General features: G+C 41.5%; 1 protein-coding gene and 1 long non-coding RNA gene across 5 annotated transcripts in view; one reads left to right on the top strand and one right to left on the bottom strand.

The window, feature by feature from the left end:
* PAPSS1 (3'-phosphoadenosine 5'-phosphosulfate synthase 1) overlaps positions 1-14,180 on the bottom strand; it is a 104,378-nt gene extending 90,198 nt beyond the window's left edge. Inside the window, exon 1 of one of the 3 annotated variants that reach the window (XM_019416712.2) lies at positions 13,903-14,180. In XM_019416712.2, coding sequence (XP_019272257.2) covers positions 13,903-13,962 — 60 coding nt within the window. In that variant the 5' untranslated portion in view covers positions 13,963-14,180. Of the gene's footprint in view, positions 1-13,281; positions 13,303-13,463; positions 13,590-13,902 lie in introns of those variants that run through there. The other 2 variants (XM_019416704.2, XM_019416722.2) reach the window with 2 other exon arrangements.
* The window catches only part of LOC109247789 (uncharacterized), a 53,995-nt gene continuing 41,270 nt past the window's right edge, over positions 14,105-26,829 (top strand). For both annotated transcript variants that reach the window (XR_008421721.1, XR_002071858.2), the window contains exons 1-2: positions 14,105-14,163; positions 18,290-18,468. This is a non-coding gene — a long non-coding RNA (uncharacterized LOC109247789). The remainder of the gene's footprint in view (positions 14,164-18,289; positions 18,469-26,829) is intronic.

Raw genomic sequence — 26,829 nt, 5'->3', positions numbered from 1 at the left:
AAAGCTAAACAACTTGCCCAAGTGCCAGTTAACAAGGGAGCAGTGGACTCCATAACCCAGTCTTCCACTCACTTAGGCCCTACTAGTATACCATGTGAACTAAACAGGGTCCCTACCCTCACTGAGCTTACATCACACTGGGGGAGACAAAGCAGTATAACTTGGTCGTATCAGAGCATGACAAATGCGACTGTAAGAAATAAAACATGGTAAGCTGAAAAGAGACATCAGGGATGAGTACCTCTCTAGACAGGACGATCAAGAAAGGCCTCTGAGAAGGTAGCATAGAAGCAGACTCCTAAACAAAGTGTGGAAGGAATGTCTGTAGGCATCATGAAATGCACAGTAAGAGCTTTTGCGTTCCTGGGTGGCTCAGAGGGTTAAATTAATTAAACCCAATATTAAACTAGCTGGATTAATTAAATTATTAATTAAATTAATTGGCAAAACATGAACTTCATTGCTTATTTGTAGTTATTCCACAAAAAAAAAAAAAAAAAAAAAGGAATGCAATCATTTTCCCAAATATTCTTCAACAAAAATGGCATAAATTTATACAGGTCTCAAAGTATCCAAATGGACATTTCTCCAAGCAAAAAATACAAATGACAAAAAAAGCAGATTAAAAGATGTTCGACATCATTAGCCACCAGAAAAATGCACAGCAAATCAAAACCACAAAGAGATACGTATATGATCCACCAGGAGGGCTATAATCAAAAAGACAGTAACAAGTGCTAGTGAGAATACAGAGAAATTAGAATCCTCATACATTTGTGGTGAAAATGTAAAATACTACAGCCACTTTGGCAAACAGCAGTTCTGAAAATGTTAAATATAGTTACCACGTGACCAAATAATTAAACTCCCAGATACTCACAAGAAAACATGTCCACACAAAACATACATACCTAAGTTCATAGCAGCTTTATTGATAAAAGCCAAAAAGTGGAAACCCAATTGTCCACCAGTTGATAATTAGATAAAATATTTTAAAGTTTACACGATATACCCACTCAATGGATTATCGGGCAACAAAAAGGAATGAAGTACTCAAACACGTTACAACTTGGATGAACCTCAAAAACATTAGGCTAAGAAGCCAGTCACAAACACCCATATATGGTATAATTCCATTTATTGAACTGTCCAACACGAGAAAAGCTAGAGAGACAGAAAGCAGATTAGTGACTGCCTCAGGCTGGGAGACTGGAGGGCAGGGAGAGTGACTGGTAATGCATAGAGGGATCTTTTGGGATTATTAAAATGCTCTAAAATTGATTGTGATCATGGCTGCAAAAGTGAAAAATATTAAAAGCCATTTATGCATTTTAAACAGATAAATTGAATGGTATGCAAATTATATCAATAATGTTGTTTTCTATACAAAACAAAATGAATTAGAGTCTCTATTTTCTCTCCCTATGGAGCAAAACCATAATTAAGGTTCTTTTTAATAGCATGTTTACAAAAAAGGTACGTGACAGCATCCTTTTTTGATAGGGTGTTTGTATTTGATACTGTTTATAAGCTCTTTTTAAGGCAGTTTCATTCATCATTCATTCAAAATTATTTACTGAATACATACTACACGCTTGACATTCCTCTAGGAATGAAACAGTTTACAGTACCAATAAAAAATCTCTGTCCTCTTGGGACTTTTATCTGGTCCTCACTCCTAGTGCAGTGGTTCTCAAAGTGTGGCCCCAGAAGAGCAGAATCAGCATATCCTGGGAACTGTTAGAAATGCTGTTAGAAATTATTAGATCCTGCCTGCAGGCCAACTGAATCAGAAACTCTGGGGCAGGGCCCAACAGTCTGTATTTTAAAGCCCTCCAGGTGATGATGATACAAGTTAGTGTCTGAAAGCCACTGGACTAGGGACGCCTAGGTGGCTCCTGTCCATAGAGTATCAGACTCTTGATCTGGGCTCAGGTCATGATTCCAGGGTCATTGGATGGAGCCCTGCAATGTTGAGCCTAGAGCCTCCTTAAGATTCTCTCTCTCTGCCCTCTCCCAGCCCCCCTGCCTCTCCCCCACTCAAGATTCTTTTCCCCTTCCCCTGCATATTCTCTTTAAAAAAAAAAAAAAAAAAAAAGTCACTGGTCACTGGAAGAGACAACAGGGGGAATAAAGACTAAAATGATTAATTATATAAGTTATGCAGGAATAAATATCAGAAAGGAGAAAAGTAAATAAAGCAAAATTGTGAAGAAATATCAGAAGTGATGTTCAGACAGAGTGGCTTCACCAAAAAGAGAACACTTAAGACCTGTGATGAGCTGGGGCGGTGGGGGGGAGGTGAAGCACCTCCAGACAGAAGGAAGAGTGAGAACGCAGAAAAGTGAAAACATGGACCAGGGAAATCTAGAGTGGTTGGCAGGCAGTCTGAACAACTCCTGTGAAGCCAACACTCATAAATTCAAAGCAATACCAGTCACTAGGACAGTGTTTTCCGCAGCCACATCAGGGACACAGGTTGAGGCATGGAACAGTCAGAGTAGATCCAACCAGGGCTGTGGTTTGGCCCAGAGGTCTTCAAAATGGGGAACAAACACCCTTGTAGGCATAGAAGCATGACCTTTGTAAAGGAGTGCATTTCTATCCAGATCTTCAACTTCCAGATGTACTCTCTTCTAAAAACAGTCTGCCCGAGGCGCCAGGTCTCTCTTCCCACTTCCCCGCCAACGATGCAAATACTCCTAGTGCACCAGAGAAAGGCATCTCTGCCCTTCTGGGTCCTACCATCACTCATTGTGGAAAATCCTCTGAGGCCAAAGGGACAGTCTGCCAATTCTTTTTAATAAGTACACCACAAGAGTCACACCCCTCGCCCACTAATCGTCTCATTAACAGATGGATTTCCAATAAAATTATATTATAAATGTTCAAAATCACTTATGAAAAATTATAATATGGGTCACCCGACTTATTTCTCTTCAATAAACTAATGAAGGAAACATAACTTTCCAGCTCCACGTCTCCAAGATCTTAAACAAAAACAAGGTTCCCCACACAGATATCCTCATCTCTTGAGGAGGGACACCTCTACCTAGAGGTCACTAGTTTCAGCCCCCAGCCAGGCTGCCTGGGGAGAAGGGGGTGGGGGGGGGGGTGCTACACAAGTCAGCTGCAAAACCTGTTTGACTCAGGTCATTTTGCTTTGGGATTTGTTCCAAGTTATTTCGCTTTGGGGCAAGAAGAAACATGTATCTAATGAATTTTAATTCATTCTGGCCCTGTAAAATACCTCCTGCTTTCTTTTTAAATTGAGTAGAATATATAAAATTACCTGAGAAGCTATAAACCAACCACTGAGGATGTGGCTGGGAGAAAATATAGGATAAGCAGAGATTGTCTGTTTTAATCACTAGAAAAGAATGCTACCTCAGGGTTTCTTGCCTCCCACATTTAAAAAAATTCTGGCAGCAGGGATGGCAGTCTAAGGATGCTTATTGTTTATAGATGTTTGATCTTTCTCATATTACAAAACAATCTTAAAAAGAAAAAAAAGATCTGCCACAATCTCCTACCTCCCAGTTTCTCAGAGTAAATTAAAGAACACTTTTCTTAAACTACTGGAATAGCAAGGAGGTGGAATTATGCCTGAACTTTACTAAGAACCTAAAGGCCACTCCCACATGCAATCTCCTAGTTCCCCTTCCCTTCTTTTCCACCCTCCCGCTGGCCAAATCCTTCCCCCAATTACACCCACAAGAAATGACGTTAGTGACTCACTAAGGGCCAAGGGTGAGTTGTTTCCTTCTGATTCTACATTCCTGCTCAGTCTTCAAGGGCCTAGCTTCTATCCACAGGACAGAGAAATCAGGTTTATGGTTTCCTTCCTAATCGTCTGGGTGGTTTGTAGAAATATTTATGTGGCCTGGTGTGTGCACCCAGGCAGTCCCTGTAACATTTACCGCCTATATGGTTTGACTGTTCTTGAGGGACCGTTTTCTACTTTCAGGTATCTTTCTATGTACATATGTTTTGACTTCCTTGGGTGGGTAGGTCAAGCGCAGGGAGCTGCAGTTCTTTGTATTTTCCCCAACGTTCCAACTCTTCTCTTGTGCCTAGTCAGTGCTCAGTAAAAGTTAGATATAAGGCACTTATTTTAAGGTATGATTTGTTTTCCCTGCCTAACGTGCCAATGAAGACCAACATTCAGCAATCTTAAGTCTAGCAGAACTGGGATGATTCATTTCAACAGAATTTATTCACTTTCAACACATAGGGCTAAACAACTCTCAGTCCTGTTACCAGGCTAACTTCACATGGCCTCTGACAATTGTGGTGCACACTTTCTACACATTTGACACACTTCTGTCATGACGCACACAAGTGGCCCAGGGTGCCTTTTTGGACCGTCCTTAATTTCCACATGGGCGGTTTTATTATTTTGTCCACTTCCCTATGGGACAAATGAACTTCTCCTATGATGCCATTTAGAGAATTTTATGCCTTATGAGTTTATCATGACTTTATGAACAACTCTGCCTTTTTAAGTGGAATGTGTAAAAGCAATGAGCATATACCAAATAACAAGTATAATTCTGGACTCGACATCTATCATCCATCCCACCACCCACCTTAAGCTGACTGCTGAACAGTGTATTCCTGAAAGGGTATTATGGAAACTGGTCTGGATCACCTGGCAGAAGAACCAAGCAGCACTCGGAGATCTTGGAAGGCAGGAGGTTTATTTTAGACCAGTGGGCTCAGAGATCACCCTCCAGAGGTCTGAGCCCAGATCAACAGAAGGGACAATTTATAGTCTGTTACTTCTGCATTCCTCATTAGTAGTAATTTGGTGTCAGTGGCAGCAAGCAGGGTGGGAAGAAGAACCCGGAAGGGGAGTCTTCAGGCTGGAGGGACTGGAGTTCCCCTATCAGTCCTGTCAGCCATCTTATAACAGATTTTTCCCTGTCAAGGGAATCTCTGAAACAGTAACAGTCATGTTTCTTTCATGTCTCAAGACATACTATGGAGAGATGGTAGCGTAACATGTGAATAAAGTGAAGACATGGCAGAGTACATACAAAAAAGAAGAAACCTTGGGGCGCCGTGTGGCTTGGTGGGTTAAGCGCCCAACTTACACTCAGGTCATGATCTCACGGTTCGTGGGTTTGAGCCCCATATCGGGCTCTGTGCTGGCAGCTCAGAGCCTAGAGCCTACTTCGGATTCTGTGTCTCCCTCTCTCTCTGCCCCTCCCTCACTCATGCTCATGCTCTGTCTCTCCCTGTCTCTCAAAAATAAATGAACATTGAAAAATAATTTTAAAAAAAAAGAAGAAACCTTTAGTTCACAGTCACTGATAACTTAGTTACCCACAAGTGGAATTAATCTTCTGAACATTAACAAGCCAAAGGCAAACAGCAAAAGTGAAGATCATACATTGCTGGAGGCTGAGAAAACTTGAAAATACTATACTTAACACCCTGAGATTCCCAAACATGCTGCACAGCAACACTGGAATGATGTTGCTCATCAGGAAGCGAATCTCAGGCTCTCCCCCAGACCTCCTGAATCAAAACTAAGTCCCTACGAGGCTTATCTGATTGCCATCAACTATACCATGCATGCACTCTGCATATACATCATAGGTACCCAACTAGTCTGTTTTAAAGATTAAGCAACACTTATATATTGAATCAAAATTTCAAAATGTCGGTAACTTTAATGGAAAGCCCTAGGATGACCTCCAGGTAGAAAGCCCAGCTCTAAGATTCCTAGAAGTCAGAAACGAATCTAAGACTATTTTAGTCATTGATCCCTTCTAGATACTGAGGATAAGATAACATTTCAGGTAAGGAGACAAACTATAAATAAAGAAATCATTACACCATGACAGACCCCTGCATCTCCCACCATAGTGACAGTGGGGGACTCCCCATACATACGAAGGGAGTTCAGAAGCTGGACAGACAAAAATACACTAACGTCTACCTCAGATGTTGATATTAACTACTAAAACCATGCGAGATTACACAAAAAACATGGACACAAATGTTCACAACAGCATCACCCATAAAAGCCAAAGAACAGAAACTCAAATGTCCATCACCTGATGAATGGATAAACCAAATGTAATATATATCCATAAAATGGAACATGATTCGACCACCTAAAGGAATGAAGTACTGATAACATGCTACAACATGGATGAACCTTGGAAACATTATACTAAGTTAAAGAAGCCAGATGCAGTAAGCCATATGTTGTAGGATTCCATTTATAGGAAAATTGGGAATAGGAAAATCCAGAGACAGAAAACATTATGGACTGTCAGGAGCTAGAGAGAAAGGAAGAGGTAGGAAGGGGAATGACTGCTCGTGGGTACAGGATTTCTTTTTGAGGTGAAAAAATGTTCTAAAATTAGACACTGGTGATGATTGTACAACTCTGAATATACTAAAAAAAAACTTAAACATAGTTGTACAACTCTGAATATACTAAAAAGAACTTAAACATACGAGAGATAAAGACACAGAGAAAGGATGCAAACATCAAGGAAACTAGAAAGAAGACACAGAACAATGGCTACATCATCTAAATTGAAACTGGACTTCTATACATAATGTCTAACATTCCCACTATTTTTATTGGTTAAAAACTCACTCGGTAAGGAATTATATCCTTAGAAAAGGACATGTCACAGAAATAATTACCACTTAGGTAAATACCAAAAAAGAAAAAAAGTTATTCTCTTCATTTACATTACTTAGTAACTTGCTTTCAAAACAATTCAGAGTTGGGAGTTTTAAGCGTCCGACTTCAGCTCAGGTCATGATCTCATGGTGAGTTCGAGCCCCATGCGGGGGCTCTGTGCTGACAGCTCAGAGCCTGGAACCTGCTTCGGAATCTGTGTCTCCCTCTCCCTCTGCCCTTCCCCCACTGGTGTGCGTGCACACGTGTGTGCTCTCTCAAAAATAAACATAAGAAAAAAAAAAAAAAGAGCAAAAATGGTAACTTCCAAGCTGGTGAATAAGAAAATGTTATTATCAACTGGATCTTACTTTAAATTCCTAATTTTGCATATCAGAGCTATGCAATTTCCTCTCCCTTTTTCTTACCCAAAACAAAGCGGAGAAACAGGGTCTCTCAGCTTCAGCAATAACGACTCCTTGAACCAGATAATTCTTTGTTGTGGGAGCCATTCTGTGCACTGTCAGATGTTTAGTAGCATCTCTGGCCTCTATCCAACAGATGCCAGAAGCACCCCCAGCACAGGCACACGCTAACAATCAAAAATGTCTCCAGATACTGCCAAACACCCCCTTGGGAGTGGCAAAATCTTATCTGGTTGAGAGCCACCAGAGTAGAGAACTACTTCTCAAAATTCAATGTAACAGAGCTCAGGCTGGGAAAGTTTATTTCACAATTCACATGTAGAGACACAAGTATGCTGAGGGGGAAGCTAATACTGCCAGGTATCATGCCAGAAGCCAGGGCTACAGAATCACCCAGAACTAGGATTCCAAAGTAGCCACTAGCTCTCAAAATTTCTTGCCCTGGAAAGAGAGTAAAAATGAATACATGAATACATAAATACACAGAGAGTAGAAGAAATGCTGGCAGCCACCCCAAAGTTCCTATCTAGACATGCCCTGTCAATACAACTTTCTGAGATGATGAAAATCTTCTATACTGTACTGTCCAATACACTGGCCACTAGGCAGTGGAGTGCCTGAAATGTGGCTAGTGCAGCTAAGGAAAAGAATTTCTTACTTTACTAATTTTAACTAAATTTAAGTTGCCACAGGTGGCTAGCAGCTATCAGATTCGACAACACAGATCCAGACCTTGTTATCGTTCTTGTTATTGTTAGTCAACATTCGTAAGAGTACATTCTTGGTGGAAATCCAGCTTTCCTTCTTCTTTAGGCAATTTTTCCAGCAGCAGATCAATACCTGCCCCTGACCATGGCCAGGCCAATGCTCTGAAGAATGAAAATACTGGCCTCTGCCTCGGCCTTTCATAAGCTGGGTGTTCTGCATGCGTGTTTCTTTTCTGTTCCACCTCAGTCTCCTCCAAAATCCAGAATGAGCTACTGGCCGCCTGTGAAAGGCATCTAACAGTGTATGGGACAAACGGCTCAAAAAAGGTAGAACTGGTAAAAGGGAGAATTATCTCATTCATTTATTTGTTTGCTTTTTAATTAACTCTTTCCCAGGTAGAATACAATACCTTCTCTGTCTTTTTCCTACTGCATCCCTAGCACCTAGAACAAAGGCACACACAGAGTAGGTGTTAAATATTTGATGAATAAATAATAACAAGGGGGCACCTGGGTGGCTCAGTCAGTTAAGCATCTGACTCTTGACTTCGGCTCAGGTCATGATCTCACGATTGCGAGATCAAGCCCCACATGGGACTCCATACTGGGCGTGGAACCTGCTTAAGATTTTCTCTCTCTCTCTCTCTGTCCCTCCTCCCCCCCCTCAAAAAATATAAATTAATAATAAAAAATAAGAAGAACAACACCTTAAATATTGTTCATGTGCCAGGTATCACCATAGTATTTCAAATATACTGACTTACTTAAACCTCACTATAGCAGCACCTGGGTGGCCCAGTTGGTTAGGCATCCAACTCTTGATCTTGGCTCAGGTTGCAATCTCACGGTTTGTTACATGGAGCTACCCCCACTCCCACCCCTACGGGGCTCTGTGCTGACAGCACAGACCCTGCTTAGGGTTCCCTCTCTGCCTCTCCCTCACTCATGTGTGCATGTGCACACTCTCTCAAAATAAATAAACTTTAAAAAAAATTTTTTTTATAATGTTTATTATTATTTTTGAAAGAGAGACAGAGAGCAAGCAGGGGAGGGGCAGAGAGAGAGGGAAACACAGAATCGGAAGCAGGCTCCAGGCTCTGAGCTGTCAGCACAGAGCTCGACGCAGGACTCAAACCCACAGACCGCGAGATCATGACCTGAGCTGAAGTCAGCCGCTTAACCGACTGAGACATCCAGGCACCCCTTCAAAATAAATAAACTTAAAAAAATAAACCCCACTATAACCCTAGGAGATATGCACTATTTCCTAGTGGAGATATAGGTCCACCATAAGCTGTATCTTATTATTCACATCATTACCTTTGAGGATAATGAGGCACAGACATATTATGGTAATATGCCCAAGATCACACAGGTGGTAAGTGACAAACTATAATTTGAATCCTACCACATATGAAGCATATTCTCTAAAGCTGTGCAGAGATATTAATGTTATCTAAGGATTTTAATGTCTGAAGCACCCAAGCTTACTATGTACCATATTCCTTATCCCCATCTTGTTATGTGAGAAGCTCAGTGTAGACACAAAACATCTGTAATGAAATATCGCTACATAATACGTGATAGTGGCAGCATGCAACATAATACATAATACATAATACAGGGGTGCATACCCAATTCAGCAATGTGTAAGAGTGTGCGCACACAGGAGGGAGGGCCACTGTATGATAAACAAGCCCACAGCTCTGCGAAGATTCTAGGAAGTGACAAAGGTTAACATGCAGCCCAGGCACAAGGAAAGGCTTGTGTAAAACCATGAGGATGAAAGGTACAGAAGAAAAGTTGGGGCTGGAGATATGGAGCTATGGAAATTTGGGGAGTAGCAGGAGATAGGGGTATGGAAAGGCAAACCAGAATGAGACTACAGGTTGCTTCTGAATGTCAGACCACTCCGTGGGCTGGAGGCTCCAACTCCCCAGTAAGGCAGGTCCAAGCAAGGAATTCAACCCAACATGATTCTACCAAATGGGTGAGTAACCCCTGGACCTGAACTGAGTGCCCCACATCTCCCTCAGCCCAACTCACACACTCCTAAGGGCAGATAAAAGCTAGTCCCACATCGGGGCGTCTGGGTGGCTCAATCGGTTAAGTGTCCTCTTGGTTTCGGCTCAGGTCATGATCTCACAGTTACACGAATTCCAGCCCCATGTCAGACTCTGCACTGAGCGTGGAGCCTGCGTGGGATTCTCTCTCCCTCCCTCTGCCCCTCCCCCACTCACACTGTCTGTGTCTCTCTCAAAATAAACAAACCTAAAAAAAGAAAAAAAAAAGAAAAAAGCTGGTCTCAGTATAGAAATGTTCAGTCAGATGGAGAATGAAATGCATTACATCTGATCCTTTGTCAGACTGAGGTATGAGGAAGCTAATGAAGCAAGTTTATTCCTGATTTCTCTTTAACCATTCTTGTAGATGTATGGAGACATCTCCCTCTAATACTAAATAATGCTCCCCAATGCCAGAACATTATATTTTCCTAGGTCTTTCCTAGCTCTCATGAAGCCCATTCTCTTACCTGTTCCTTCACAGGAGATACTACCCAAAGCTTAGGACTTAGTCTCTCATTTTTCTCTTCATTCTCTAACTCAAATTTAATCATCAAATCTTTATTTCCAATCTTAACCCACCTCAGTCTCTATCATGTTGTCCACGTGTCCCTACTGAGTATTCGAAATGAGGCTAGTCTGAACTGAGATGTGTAAGTGTAAAATACACCCTTAAGTAATATATCTTAGTGATTTTATGTTATGATAGTATTGAAGTTACATTTATGTTGAAATGACTGTTTTAAATATGTTGGGTTAAATAAAAGACATTAATCAAATTTATTTCAACCTGTTTCTTTTTTCTTCAATGGACCCTCTAGAAAGTTTTCAACTACATTATGTGGCTCTCACTATATTCCTATGGAGAGCGTATCTACTAAAAGCTGTCTCGCGTGTGCAGCATGCTTAAAATTGGATCCACTACTAAGAAACTCTATGACATCGCTGTGCCTCAGTTTCTTCATCTATAATATGGAAATACTACTTGTAATAAATAGGATAACTGTGAAAATAAGAACTATACACAACATTTACTATATGCCAGGCACTGTAAGCATTTCTCATATATTAGCTCCTTTAAATCTTCACAACATCCCAGTGAGACCAACGCTTCCATTTTACAGGTGAGCACAGGGAAATCAAGTGACTAGCCAAAGGTTATGTGGTTAGTAAAGAACAGAGCCCAGATTTGAGCCCAGGCAGCTTTAAATGACTCTCTCTCATGATATCCACTTCAGAAATGTTGCAAAAATTCAGTAAGTTAACTTAAGTAAGACATTTAAAACGGTATTGGGCACACAGTAAATTCTCCTTCAGTGTTTAACTTTTATCAGCATTACCCCAGCCTCCAGCCTACTTCCCAATTTCCCAGCACGGCACAACTTTTCTCCCCATTTCTCAAGATTAAAACCTCAGGATCCAACTTTTAACACGCCTCCCTCTTTCATTCCCTAATTCTAGTTAGTCAGTCAGCTCCTTCTTACTCTTCCTTGTGTGTCTTTTTTTTTTTTTTATAAATTTTTTTTTTTACATTCATTTATTTTTGAGACAGAGAGAGACAGAGCATGAACGGGGGAGGGTGAAAGAGAGGGAGACACAGAATCTGAAACAGGCTCCAGGCTCTGAGCTGTCAGCACAGAGCCCAACTCAGGGCTCGAACTCACGGACCACAAGATCGTGACCTGAGCCGAAGTCAGCCACTTAACCGACTGAGCCACCCAGGGTGCCCCTCTTTTTTTTTTTTTTTTTATAAATTTTTTTTTTTACATTTATTTATTTTTGAGACAGAGAGAGACAGAGCATGAACGGGGGAGGGTCAGAGAGTTCCTTGTGTGTTTTTAATGCACCTATTCTGCTATTCCCACAGGTGCTTTAACCCGGCCCTTTGCACCCTCGCATCGGATAAATCAATACCAAGAACAACTTAAACAGTGTTCATGTACCAGCATGCTCTAAATCTATTAGTTCATTTAGACCTCACTATAACCCTATGTTTTCTAAGACTTCCACATCTAGGCTCTAACAGTATCTAATTTCCTCAGTAGCCCAACCTTCCTGGAAATCCAATTTCATCATGTGATGGGAACTTTAAAGGAGTATGGGTTCTTCACACTTGTGTGTATCAGCTGACTTCAGTATGTGAAAGGAAAATATGACGGATGTTCTCTATTGGGGCAAAAAAAGACTTATAAGGCCCAGAAAATTAAAAATTCTAGCCTCACCAAAAATCTCCCAAGGAATCAAGTCTTAACTGAGCTAACATTAACAACTGCATAACCTAGCCCCACCCTAACCCATTCAAACTTCTCTCCACTCCTCTGTAAAAATTCTCCAGAGTGGTTAAACAAGGTTTCCTTGTTTCTATAAAAAATAGTATTATTATTAATTCTTATTTCCAGCCTTTATTCACACAGTTCCTCTCTGCCTCACAAATCTGGGCACATTTCTCCTCCATAAACTTTCCCCAAACATTTAGGATAAACTAATCTCCCTTCTAAACTGCGATAAAACATGTCTTGCACTAGTCACTGTGGTCTGAGATACTCATCACCTGGCAAATGCCACTTCCAGCCCCAACCAGGCCATGAGCAACTGGCCAGAAAGCATGGAGTCCCTCATTTTTCATCTTCTCCATCAGTGGCAAAGGTCTCTACAAAGAATGAACACCTATTTGGCAAACGGTTAAAAAATAAATTATGGACGGTGTAAATGAAATCATCTGTAAATACCCTAATTTAGCCAACCTTATTTCACCAACTAAAAAATACCATGAGGTACAAGAGCCACACCAAGTTACATGGTAGTGGTTTCACTGAACTTTCAAATGCATTATCTTCTTTGCTCCTTGAAACAACCTAGAGAAGTGCACACTATTACACCCTTGTTAAGACAGCTAAGGGTTAAAGAAATAGAATGTTTTCCCTCAAGTTCACTCAGCTACTAAATGGCAAAGCTGGAACCAGAGACCAGGCCAGTAGTCCAGTGCTCTTTCCAATGTTCTAATTCACCTTTTATTCCTTTCCCTCCTTATCACAGAAGATTAAATAATTAAAAGAAGAAAGGAATCAGGTGAGAATCTTAAGTAACAACAGATACGATAAACTCACATCAAATGAATATTTGCCTGAAATGGCTTTTTTTTTTTAACTCATCAAGGTTAATGATGATTTACGAGGTTGCATTTAAAATTAAGCCTCATGATCGGATTGTGCTGTGAAATAAAAACCCATCTAAACTTAAAACCAGCGCCTTTCCTGACTCCAAAGTTGGACACCACCTCCCCCTCCCCCACCTCAATCTGCTCTATACTTACAGTATCTTAAGGCTGTTTCTCATCAAAGAAATAAGGAAGGAAACAACCTCCTGAGGAGACAGCACTTAACCATCAAATCCAATTGGCAGTCCTTGCTAAACGTTATAAACCATTAGTCTACCCATACCTTACTGTCTCCAGGAATCGAGTCCTTAAAACTCCATGTTATTTGTCAAACATTCCGATTTAATACTGAGCCACAAAGAACCTCAGTTCAGAGCAGTCTCAACTCATGAATGGCCACATTGTTGGGTACTCTCCCTTCACACTGAAACTCGCAAATGGAAAGACGTGGCGATGGATCCAAACCTGGGATAAATGCACTGGCAGAGCCAAGGAAAACCACGAACGCAATGAAAATGAGCCCGCCTTCGCCTCCTCTGCAGACCTTCTGGCCACTCCAAGAGATGCGGGAAGCATCCCCTGTCGGGGGTGCACGCTTCCGTAGCCGTCAGCTCATTCCCGAAAGATTTTCTTCGAGGTCTCATCTGAGTCGAGGAGCACGGTAAGGGAGCATTCTTCCCACGAAGGGTGGGTCGGACCGCACACAGCGCCCAGCCCGAGACCCCCCCCCGCGCCAGCCCGTCTGGCACCCCCCACCGCCCCAGCTGGAAGGCGCCGCGGGCCTCGGGTACCATCCCCCGAGCTCCAGGGAGGATGCAGAGGAGGCGGGAGGGAAGGAGCGGCTCCGGAACGAGCTGCAACCAGAGCCTCCCAGAGCCTCCTTCGCTTCTCTGCCCCGACTCACCCAGTTCTGCGCATTATTGCTCAGCTTGACTTTCTTGCACAGGCTCCCAGGTACCTCCATAGCTGCAGAGCGCTCGCGGGTGCCGGGATCCTAAAAGCCAGGAGAGTAGCCGGAGGAGAGGCCGACGGGGGCGGGGCGGGACGAAAAGGCGGGGCCTCCTTGCGCCCGAGTCGGCGCGCGCTTACGTACGCACGCGCTCGTGCTCGTGCCTCCTACTGCGTGGCGCGTTGGTTGCGCCTCCGAAATGGATCTGGAGCAGAGGTATGTGGGGAGGGGCGAAGCGGCGGGCCAGAACCTTAGGCAGGAGCTGGGGGTGGGGTTTTGGCGCTTGCAACGGTGCGAGCGCGCACGATGCTCCTCCCTCTTGATTCTGAGGAAGGGGCGGGGCCTGGGAAGGTAGTCGTGGAAGTTTCCTAGCCTCTCCCGGGCTTGACGCCTTGTGCTGCGCAGGCGCTGAGGCTGGAGCCAAGTCCCAGGCGCGGGCCACCCACACGGAAGGGCAAGGGAGGTTCCGGGCTCCCTGCAGCTGATGCTGGCTGGGAAGAGACATTGATGGAGTCTCTTGCCCCTCTGACTTTTCCTCCATAAGCGCGGCCACCAGTCTTCTGTCTGCCCATTCTGTATCCTTGCCACCCTGGCCACATTTAAAAAGGGATTTTCCAGCCTCGCAAAGGGAAGAAATGATTTACTGAACAGCTTATTCTCCACACGTTCCGCTTGGTGGCTTTAAAATTCTGCTCAACGCGTAACTTCAAGAAACAGTCAATGCCCCTTCCTTGGTCATCAATAATTAATATCTCGACTGGGATTAGCGGTCATCTGCAAGGTGCTTCCTTCCCCACTTGGCGACCTCGCTTCATATCAGGAGATTTCTGTCCAGTAATTCTCAACCGCTAGGCCAAAAGGGCCCCTATATTATTAGTTTTTCCGAGAAGTCTTAGAGGACTGAAATCCAGGCTTAGGGAGGGCTGCTGGTTACCAAAGGGTAGACTGCCCACCTGTGCAGGACATTCTCAAATTCACCTAATTAATATAGGACCAGTTCATAGGAAAATGGGGGTGGGGGGGAGGACTTCCTCCACGAGTTACTCCCCCCACCCCTCCATTCTAAGGACTTTTCCAAAGCTTGCCGCGGGCACAGAAATAGTACTCTGAACCTGCCCCCTCCCACACGCCCCCCACCACATCATCTTCAATCACTAAGACCTGAGGGTACTGCTTCTCAATAACTAGCAAATCAGTCTATTTCCCTCACCGTTACTGTCGTTTGTTAGGCCTTCTCCCTATCCAAGATGAATAACAACTAATCCCCTTAACTGAGCACCCTCCACCTGTGCGGCTGCTGCTCACACGCATGTTACTCCATTTTTGAATTGCTGTCAGAGTGGTACTTTTAAAATTTTAAATCCAACCTTGTTTACTTGACCATGTAAAATGTCAATTCAGTGGTTCCCTGTAGCTTTTTCTAAGGGGTGTTTAATTTGAAGTCTGTATATAGAATTGAATTTCGATATAATTCTCAATTCTCAAAGAGCGGGGCAGGGACAGAGAAAGAAAATCTTAAAGCAGCCTCTGGGCTCACAGCGCATGGGGTACTCCAAATCCCTAAACCATGAGGTCATGATCTGAGACTAAGCCACCGAGGCGCCCCAGCCATTTCTTCAAGGAGTCCTAGGAAATGGTATTTAAAGGGAAATGGTATAAAGATATCACAGTCTGGGCTTTTAGTTGTACTCCTTGCTTCTCAGTCCATATTTGTGAGCTTTTCCCAACGAAAGACATTTTTAGAGTTAAAATACATCATGACTTTATATTGATACTCTCAGTTCAAATTCATGATTCCAGACATCAGTCATGCAAATGAGCCTGCAACATCTTGTCAAACCAGAAACAAGGAAATCATCAAAAAACACTAGGATTGAACAGACAACAAAAAAACCCCACTAGAATTATGTCAAAAGGACTCAGAAGCCAACTTTAAGAACTTTTCTCCTGTCAAAGATGGTACAATTAGATTAGAGCACTAAAGGGATAATAACTGTAAGGTATTGAAATAAACCAAATATGTTTAAATGTCCGTGTTCATAATGATTATAATTAAAGACAACTCATTGCCACCCTTGGAGGATGCTAGTGAGCCAACTCATTATTTTGAAACTGATAAATAAAAGGAAAGAATTTACCCTGCCTTCTCTGCACTAACTGTAAGTAAGGTAACGAAAAAAGTTGATGAGAGGAAGTTCTCTTTGTAGAAATACAGCTAATAGATGAAGGAAAGATGGAATTATAATATCACCATTTTGTACCTTCTAATGAAATAATGTATAAAGACAATGCTGCTCATGGCTGCTAACATCATGACAATAAAGGACATCAGAACTTTTTTGCCTCCTGATGACACTTTGCCTCCTGTGGTATTAATGCCCCTTACATTCAACCCTGATTCTAATCAAGCCTTCAGATCTGATTACCGGTTTACAGTTAATGCAGAGGAAAGATGTAAAATCACCATAAATGCAAGCAGCCAAATCCAAACTGTGGAAATCTCTACATAAGGACCTGATTCTTCAATAATTAAATTAAAAGGAGAAGGGAAAAAAAAAAAAAAAAATGAAGAACTGAAGATTAAAAGAAAACTTAAGAGAGGTATTAAGCAATTGAACCATATGAAACTTATTTCACGACTGACTCACATAGAGAAGAATTTTTAATGTATACAGCAATAGAGGAAATTTGAAGGGTACCTGGATTCTTGATAGTAAAGACTTACATTTTTTGGTGATAATAACATTGTTATATTTTTTAAAGGAGTAATTTTAGAGTTACATATTGAAGGATTTATCAGTGAAATGGCAATGCCACAAGTATTCAGAATTAAAATGAGGCTCTTGCAAATTAAAAACAAGATAACAGAAATGGAAGAAAAGGTGAAGATAGCTTCCAGAATGCAGAGCAAAATCCCCAAAAAATAGAAATAGAATTTTTAAAAGAATAGTCCAGGAAATCCAACATCCACATATTAGAAATTCCAGAAAGAGAAAAATCATAGGAGGAAATAACTAAGTAAATCATTAAACAAAATTTCCTAGAAGTGAAGGACTGGAGTCTTTCCCTGAATGTCCAACTCAAAAGATAGAAATTGAATGTACAATGCATAGTACTGTTGCCTGGAAATCCTACAAACTTCGAAGGAGAAGGACAGTTCAAAAACAAAGAATCAGGAGTGAAAATGAATTGAAGGTACTAAGAAAAACACTGAGAGTTAGAAGATAAATAGAACAATACCTTCAGAGTTCCAAAAGAAAGGCATTTCCCACCTAGAATTTGGAATTATCATACACCCTTTCTCAAGGAAATATTGGAGGATGTGCTCCAGCTAATGGAAAGAGGGCATTCAGAAAATAGACGTTTCCACACAGGAAACAGTCAAAAGGAATTCCCAGATTTATGGTGAAGGAAGATCTGAGAATGACTGCCATGTACCAGGTCTAGAGGATAATTAGAAGGCTCTCCAAGAAGTCAGAAGGCCCTTGGAGAGCCTAGTTTAGGAAGATAAAATTAATATAGCATCTGATGGGAATGACCATACTGAAAATGATTCAGACAACTGACAAGGAGTTTGTGGTTGTATTAGTGATAACTACTTAGAAAAGTAAGTCATCAGGGCGCCTGGGTGGCTCAGTCGGCTAAGCGTCTGACTTCAGCTCAGGTCACGATCTCACTGTCTGTGGGTTCAAGCCCTGCGACGGGCTCTGCGCTGACGCCTCAGAACCTGGAGCCTGTTTCAGATTCTGTGTCTCCCTCTCTCTGACCCTCCCCTGTTCATGCTCTGTCTCTCTCTGTCTCAAAAATAAATAAACGTTAAAAAAAAATTTTTTTAATAAAAAAAAAAAAAGTAAGTCATCAAAAAGGACAAATTTATCACAGCCTTTCTGTACAAACTGTATTTCAGAGTAATCAAATAGCTGATGAGGAAAGGTTCATACTGATAGAATTCTAGTTAATAAATGCAGAAAGAATGTTGGCATTTAAAAATCACCATTTTAAGCACCTGATGAGGCAATTAACATAGGCAATAATCATTAGTGTCTGCTAAAAGTATTAGGTGGAAGACAGTGTGATGGTTTATTTTGTGTGTCAACCTGAATGGGTTCACAGCGTGCCCAGATATTTGGTTAAACATTATTCTGGGTGACTCTGTGAGGGTACTGCTGGATGAGATTAACATTTGAATCAGTAGACTAAGTAGATTGCTTTCCATAATGTGGGTGGGCCTCATCTAATCAGTTGAAGGCCTGATTACACTAAACAGATGACTCTTCTGCAAGTAAGAGGGAACTCCTGCCTTACTTCCTTGATTAAGACATTGGTCTTTTCCTGCCTTCAGATTCGAACTGAAACATTGGCTCTTGGGTCTCAAGCCTGCTATCCTTCAGACTGGAACTTATTCCATCAGCTCTTCTGATTCTCAGGCTTTGGGATTTGGAGTGGAACTATACCATCAGTTCTCCTGGATCTCCAGCTTGCTAACTGCAGATCTTGAGACTTCTCATCCTCCATGATCACGTGAGTCAATTCCTTATAGTAAATCTCTATCTATCTATACTGTTGGTTCTGCTTGTCTGGAAAAACCTGACTAATACAGGCAGGAAAGGGAATTTTATGATGGAGGGATCAGGCTGGTACCATCTGCACCCACTTATCAATATTAGCATCTTCTAAAACTGGGACACCAGACATCATGTACCTTAAAATGTGATATAACAAGAAATACTCAGCACTCATTATCTTAGTTTGTGTTGTTTAAGAAGCAGGACATGGAAAGAAGGATTTGAGTACAAATTATTTATTTGGGAGGTGAGTCCAAGAAACACCATTGGTAGAGTGGGAACATGATACATGAAGGAAGTCAATAAAGCAGCCATTATGAGTAACTCAGTTTAATCCCACTGAGTAACTCTAAGAAACAGTGTTGAACACATGCTTCAAAATATATTACCTGAGAGGAGAGAGCTGGGGAGTCGTTATTCAAGGATGCCGCCTAGGGAGAAGAGTGTTCATCCCTTGGAATTTTGGATTGCAATGCCCATAGGTAGAGAGGGCACTGGTCCCAAAGAAAGCCTTCATGCAAAGAAATGGAGGTATATTCACATGTGGAAGTCAAGATGATATCTTCTACAATAGCAAGGGCTGAGGGAATATGCATGCAGCACCAGAAGTATTTGCTATAACAATTTAATGAAGTATTCCTTAAAAAAAAAAAAAAAAAGCATGGGTGCATTTCTCTACTTTTTCTTTTTCACATAAGAGGCTACTTATTTTTAAGAAGAGAAAAAAAAATAAAGAACTCTACAAAGAAAGCCACACACACACACACACACACACACACACACACACACACGAAGAAAGAGAAAAAAAGAAACTATCTCCAGAGTACTACTATCATGGTGGAAAGGAAGAATGGTAATAGTTTTACTACTTGGCTAAGCTTTAAATCACACATACTTGGTCATAATAATATAAACTATGAATAAAACCTTAACAAAATTGCAGTATCACCACATGGAGTGGTTAAGGGGATGAAAGAAGAGTGTGTGTGTGTGTGCGCATGTGTGCCAGAAGAAAGAGGGATAGATAAATCTTCATTTTCTATGGTGTGAAACCAATAGATACTGCCTAAAACATAAAGACCAAGAATAGCAATACACCTATTATTTCAAGATATGGAGATACGTACCAAGAGATTTACCTGAAAGATTTAAGAGTCTCTAGGGCAGGAAAATTGGGGGAAGAGAGGAAGATGACCAGGGGTTTGCTCTTTGTCTTAAAATTCCTTATAGAATTATTTGGCTCTAAACTATTTGGATATATAATTTTGACATAGACATACAAAAAAATTTTTAAGACTAAATTAGAGGTCAAATGAAGTGAGCATGTAGGAACAGCCCTTAAGATGTTTGGCTTAGGGGCACCTGGGTGGCTCAGTCAGTTAAGCCTCTGACTCTTGATTTCAGCTCAGGACAAGATCTCATGGTTGGTGAGTTTGAGCCCTGCATCAGGCTCTGCACTGATAGCATGGAGCCTGCTTAGGATTCTCTCTCCACCCCACCCCCTTCTGTCTCTGCCTCTTCTCTCTCTCTTTCTCTCAAAATAAATTTTTTTTAAAATGTTTGGCTTAAAAAAGAAGAAGAGAAATGAGACATAGCTGAAAGACAATACAGAATCAAGGTAGGATATTTAAAAAAAAAAGGCTAACCCAGAGCAAATTGTATGCTGATGAGAATGACCCAACAAAGAGCAAAGGTGACTGATGGATGGAAGCCCTTGAGGGTTGGAATCCAGGGCACAAGTGAAGATGGACCTTTGACAGGGAGTAGGTAATTCCTGCAAAATACAGTAAAGGGAGAAGATAGGCACAGATGCCAACCCATTGTATAGGAGGTGGAAGATGAGGGACTTTCCACTGAGGGACTTTATTCTCTCAGGTAAATATGAGGCAAAGCCATTAGCAAGAGAGGACCCATACTCTGAGGACTACTGCTCTAAATAATGAATGTGCATTCCTAGATATCTGAGATACTATCCCTCGTAACCTTGAATATTCCAAAAGTCATTCAAAACTGAGAAGAGCAAATCAAATATTTTAATCTAAACCAAAGAGCTATAAAAATTGGGAAACCCAGAGCAAAGTGTACTTTAACCCTTTCAGGTACTCCCAGTAAAAGGGTAATAGTTACATAAGCTTGGTAATACCATCACTTACCTCACTAGTATTGGAGCATCAGTCTCAGAAGGTCATCTGGGATAAACAGAATTTAAAAGTTGCTGCACAAGTGGGGCACCTGGGTGGCTCAGTCGGTTAAACATCCAACTCTTGATTTTGGCTCAGGTCATGATCTCACGGTTTTGTAGTTCAAGCCCCATGTCAGGCTCTGTGCTGACAGCTCAGAGCCTGGGGCCTGCTTCAGATTCTATGTCTCCCTCTCTCTCTCTGTCCCTCCCTGCCTTGTGCTCACTCTCTTTCTCTCAAAATGTAGGTAAATAAATATTTAAAAAATGTTTTTTAAGTTGCTGCACAAGCCAAAGGCAATGTGCAGTAGGATCTTATTCACCCTCCACGCTTCCTATTGTTAGTTAAATCCCCACCAGTTTCTCAGCAATTTGGAAGCAGGCCAGGGTATTTTATTTCCGTCTGGAAGGAATCACTGCAGATTCTGGAAAATTCTCTTCCTCCTACTTACTACAAGTCTCTGGGGCTTCCCAAGAGATCAGTTTGTAGAGAAATTACCTCTCTAGTCGAGGCAGTTCCATTTCTTCACATTTTGCGTTATGTGGGGAAGATACATGAAGGTATGTAAGGCATATCTTCTCCACCAGGGGGATTTGGTTGAATAAAGAACAAGATAAGAGGGGCGCCTGGGTGACTCAGTCGATTAAGCATCTGACTTTGGCTCAGGTCACGATCTTGTGGTTCATGAGTTTGAGCCCTGCATAGGGCTCTGTGCTGACATCTCAGAGCCTGAAACCTGCTTCGGATTCTGTGTCTCCTTGTCTCTCTGCCCCTCCCCTACTTGCACTCTGTCTCTCTCTCTCTCTCTCTCAAATATAAACATTAAAAAAAATTTAAAAAGAACAAGGTAAGAGAAATAGGGCTGAAAAAAATCCCTAAAACTTCACTGATCAATTTCATCTAAAGCATTTCCTTGTGATTATTGTCATTTGTTTCTTTAGGAAAAAAGCCCCCAAATAATAAATTTCATAAGACCAGCTACTAAAAATTGTTACATTTTAGAATTATGGTTTGTTCATAATTCAGAGGAGATCTTTTTCACAGGGAGTGGAAACAACTTGCTAAAATTCTAGGCTTTCTAATTAGACAGGTAAATCATGTAACTTCTGGGGTGGAGACAGGGGTGGGGAGTCAATTGGATAAATTCATCTTAAGGAATTCTTCCGGTTCTAAAATTATTCTGGGTTCTTGGGGCACCTGGGCGGCTCAGTTGGTTAAGCATCTGACTCTTGATTACGGCTCAGGTCATGATCTGACATTCATGAGATTGAGCCCCTTGTCAGGCTCCTTGCTGAGCATGGAGCCTGCTTAGGATTGTCTCCCTCTGCCCTTCCCCACCTTGTGCACACTTGCTCTCTCTGTCTCACTGAAAAAAATAAAAATAAAATTATTCTATGTTCTTAATTTAGGTGTCATTTGAACCTGAGAACAATTTAATAAAAATCACAAGTTATCTTCAAGCACTTCACTATATGTGAAACTTTGTGTTAATAATTTCTGTGAAAGTAGCTGAGTAATAAGTAATGGGAAGCAGCACCAAACGCAGCATATATTCTTTTCCCTAGATTCTTACAGCATAATCATGATGAAACTCATCCATGTTGTTGCGTGTATCAATGGTTTATTCCATTTTATTGATGAGAAGTATTCCATTGTACAGTGTTATGATTTCATTAAATTAACATTTGTTAAGCAGAGCACAGGGTGCTGGATGGTGAGCTGTGGCTCAACAACAGAATACAAACGACAGTGAAGTAAAGAAGTTTATTACTCATAGGTCCTTGAGGAAATACATGGCTCACTTGGAAGGGCCATGCTAGGCAGGGTGCAGGCAGAGAAAGAGGCAAGACTGGGTGGGGCAAGTGCCTCTGTTAGGATCCCCAGGTGGAATGCTCTGGGGTTCCCAGGCTAAGCCCAAACTGATCCATTCAAATCAAAGAGAGCAGGGTTTGGGTAAGCTCTGTTGGGGTGGGGGGGGGGTCATCTAAGTGACACATAGGGGAAAGTGCTGGGAGGTCGGGGAGACTATTGATCACAAGGGCAGTTAGGGAAGTCATATCAGGAACTTACTTTTGCTTGTGACTCTGCAGGCTATTGTCTAGGGTATATGCTTGCATGAAGGACTAGTGTCAGTTTAAGGTCCCTGCAGGTCCCTTGGGAAAACAAAATAGGTGCCAAGGCAGAATATCACGGAGTAGCTTAGCTAAACTCACAACATGTATATACCATGATTTGTTTATTCATCTGTTGAAGGTAATTTCAGTTTGAGGCTATTGCAAATAAAATTGCCATGAACACTCATAGACAAGTCTTTGTGTGGACATCTGCTTTCTTTCACCCTGGGTAAATACCTAGGCATATCAGTATCAGAAGGATGGCTGGCGTATGTTTAATTTTTTTTGAAAAACAGCCAAAACCACGTTCTAAAGTGGTTGTACAATTTTATATTCCTGCCAGCAGTGCATGAGAATTTTAGTTGCTCCACATTCTTGCCAACAGGTTGGTCTTTTTAAATTTAGTCATTGTAGGGGCGCCTGGGTGGCTCAGTCGGTGAAGCGTCTGACTTCGGCTCAGGTCATGATCTCATGGTTCGTGAGTTTGAGCCCCGCATCAGGCTCTGTGCTGACAGCTCAGAGCCTGGAGCCTGCTTCAGATTCTGTGTCTCCCTCTCTCTCTGCCCCTCCCCCACTCATGCTCTGTCTCTCTCTGTCTCAAAAATAAATAAACATTAAAAAAATTAAAAAAAAATAAAAGGAACTGCACATAATCACTGTACTAGTTGGTAAAGTCATTCCCCATCAGGGGACAGGTTAACAATTCTGATGCTGCTGTACATGTGCAAGGGAATTAAACAAGTGGATGGCACAAAGTAGGAGCCAAGTTTCTCACCGTTGGAGTGAGATTCAGATAAACAAGAGGTGGGGGTTGGATGGGAGGAGGTAATGGATTTGGTAATGGATTTGAATGGAGACGTTGTAATAACTCAGGTTTAGTTTAATACAGATGTAGATGATTACATATAGAAATATTTATAGATATGGGCATATACATAAGTGATGTACATATGTTACTTTGCTCTGGAAGCTGAGAGGGCTCAAAAGAAACAATATCCCAGTAGCAGTGAGTATACCTAATGCCCAGATCTTGGTTTCTAATACCATTTCCAGTAAAAGGAACCAGAGTTTCTTGGAGAAATGGCTGATTCTAGGACAAGCAAAGAAACACGTAAGATGAGCCTGGAACATCTCGGAGTGTCAGAGTGCTTTTTGTTTGTTTTTGTTTTTTGAAGTCTATTTATTTATTTTGAGAGGAGGGGGGAGAGAGCGAGCAAGCAGGGGAGGGGCAGAGAGAGAGGGAGGGAGAGAGAGAATCCCACGTAGGCTCCGCACTGTCAGGGGAGAGCCTGACGCAGGGGTTTAACTGACTGAGTCACCCAGGAGCCCCCAGAGTGTTTTTGAAGTACAAAAACAAAAACAAAAAACAGCAGAATACCATATTTATGCAGGTCTGTCAAAGGAGCACAGGAGCCAAATGAAAGATCTCCCAACAGCCAAAGCTGGAAAAATTTGAGGAACAAAATAAATAAAGTAATATAGGATTATCAAAGGATAAAATAAACATCTCTGAGTCCAAACTGACAAATAAATGATTGAATATATGAATGAGTGGGGAAAGGAGACAAATCTCCCATGCAGAAGAATTCCAAATACTTTATGTAGATACTCAAATATCAAGGAGAGGGAGCATAAATTTCTACTCCTTAAATACGGGCTGTACCCCCTTCTTCTACATTATGGAAATAGAAAGCAAATGGGTAACTTCACAGTGAAGAAAACTGACAAATACTACCTCAGCCAGGTAAGCAAGATCAACATCAGCAGTGATAAATCATGTTGACGGGGTGCAGTCTTGGTATGAAGTGATGCAAATGACACTTTACCCCTGTGATCTTCCTCTGGAAACCCAAAATCCCGGTCGAATCATGAGGAAAAACATCAGGCAAATTCCATTAGACAGACAACCTACAACATACCTCACCAGTACTTCTCAAAATTGCCCAAGTCATCAAAAACAAGGCAAGTCTGAGAAACTGTAACAGCCATGAGGAACCTAAGAAGACATGAAACAACTAAATGTAATGTGTCCTGGAGAGGGGCCCAGAACAGAAAAAGAAATCAGGGAAAAACCTAAAAACTAAGGAAATCCAAATAAACCATGGACTTTAGTTAATAACAATGCATCAGTATTGATTCATTAAGTGTAACAATGTCTCATACAAAGATAAATGCTAAACAATGGGGAAAGCTGAGTGTGGGGATATATGGGAACTCTGTACCACCTGTTTCATTTACCTGTAAATATAAAGCTATTTTTAAAAAATAAAGACTATTGTGCTTGCTTCAGAAGCACATATACTAAAAAATAGAGTATTTATCAAAAAACAAAAAAGAATCTTGACACCCCAAAGCAAACATGTTTCTCTCTTTTGATAAATCCCCAAATGCTGGGCATCCACTGAGCTTGTCTGGACAACAGCAGGCAAGTTCTGTTTATTCCTGGCATCTCAACTTACTTCTGCCTCATGAGAATTGTGGCCATGCCCACTGAGTAACTTGCTGTTTGGATCTCCTGTCAGTATCCTACATCATCTCACTGATGTTCTAGACATGCATTTCTGTGGACATAAACTGAGTTTTCTGGATGCTGTTCCCCACTCCTCTCCTAGTACCGTAGGGAGTGGTTGCATTTTGACTGCAACATAGCCTTAGACTAGTGGCCAGCAAACCTTTCTCCTCGTTTTCCACTGTTCCCTAGAAGAACCCTGCTTTAGAAATTAGTGAAATCTGCACAATTCCAGCTTCCCTGGTGTCCATGTGCTCTTTCCTTCCACCTGCACCTTCCTCCTATAATTAATTTTCTCATTTTCCTTTCTGGTAGTCAATGGGGAAAAATAACATGTCCAGACTAGAATTTTCACCATATATTTCTGAGATTCTTTAAAGAAAAATCCTCACCTGTAGCCAGCTTCCTCTGCAGCTGTTGATCAAAGAGTTTCCTACAACATTTGAAAACACTGAGCAGGTCCTTTGCCAGCTGACTCTGTCCTACCTGTCGTTGGCCCCACTGGTGGGAGCTCCTGCTGTGTTTGCATGCTTGCAAAAGGCCATGTCATACTGGCGCTTCTCCCCTGACTGTGCAATAGAACACACTGTTTTCTTATTCTGAATAAGAATATATAGGTCTCACTCCCTGACATCATGTACTAATTAGGCTCTTTCAGATAGTAGGAAATGGAGACATAGGTGACTACCCTAGTTAACAGGGCTTTATCCTAAAGATGGGGGAAGAAAAGATTTTTTTTTTAAGAAAAAAATATAGCACCCTAGTGCTCTGTAGAATGGAAACTTATTTATTCTCTACTCCTGCTTCTACTACTTCCACCTCTACCAACTAACTGATTTTCTCACAAACTATCCAAGTGACAGGGATCTAATTGGATCTCCTTATCACAATCCAATTTAGGCTATTCCTACTGGTAAAAGCTCCCATGCCAGGATATCTTTTAAGTTGCTGGCCAGCCTGCAGACAGGTGCCTCTAGGTCAGGTGTCTATCTGGAGTCTAATTGCCTGCAACCAGGAGGTGGGGTTCTGTAGTCTAAGATACAACAATTAATTCATTAGAAAGCAGCTAGATGGGGGTTGTAGGTCTGGAAGAAACTCAGAATCATGTACTCTTCTCTTACATAATAGACCTATTTTCCCAAAGTTCCTTCTGTTGGAAACATTAATTCTTTGTAACCATCAACATGTGTTTTGTGGAAAAGGGTCCTATGATAAATCTGATTCAACAAATATTTATAAGTGATTACTAAATGCCAGGCACAGTTCAATGCACTTAAATGTGTGGGAAATGTGGGTTAAACTAAGTTTTTATACGGCAAAATCCGAACTGGTTTTAGCATGCCATTATAAGCTCAAGAGAAGGACTATTGTTTGCACTGTCTTTCAAGTTTTTTAAACCAGGTTCTCTTTTCTGAAAAGCATTTCTTAAGCCTCAGATTACATGAAAGATACACCCTGAGAAATACTCAATTTTACAACGGAATTTCCAGAAAATGATGTTGTCAAGGGACACA

The sequence above is a fragment of the Panthera pardus genome, unplaced genomic scaffold (assembly GCF_024362965.1).
Source record: "Panthera pardus isolate Hobbes unplaced genomic scaffold, ASM2436296v1 HiC_scaffold_13, whole genome shotgun sequence".
NCBI lineage: Eukaryota > Metazoa > Chordata > Mammalia > Carnivora > Felidae > Panthera > Panthera pardus.
This window is presented reverse-complemented; position numbering and strand designations above follow the sequence as displayed.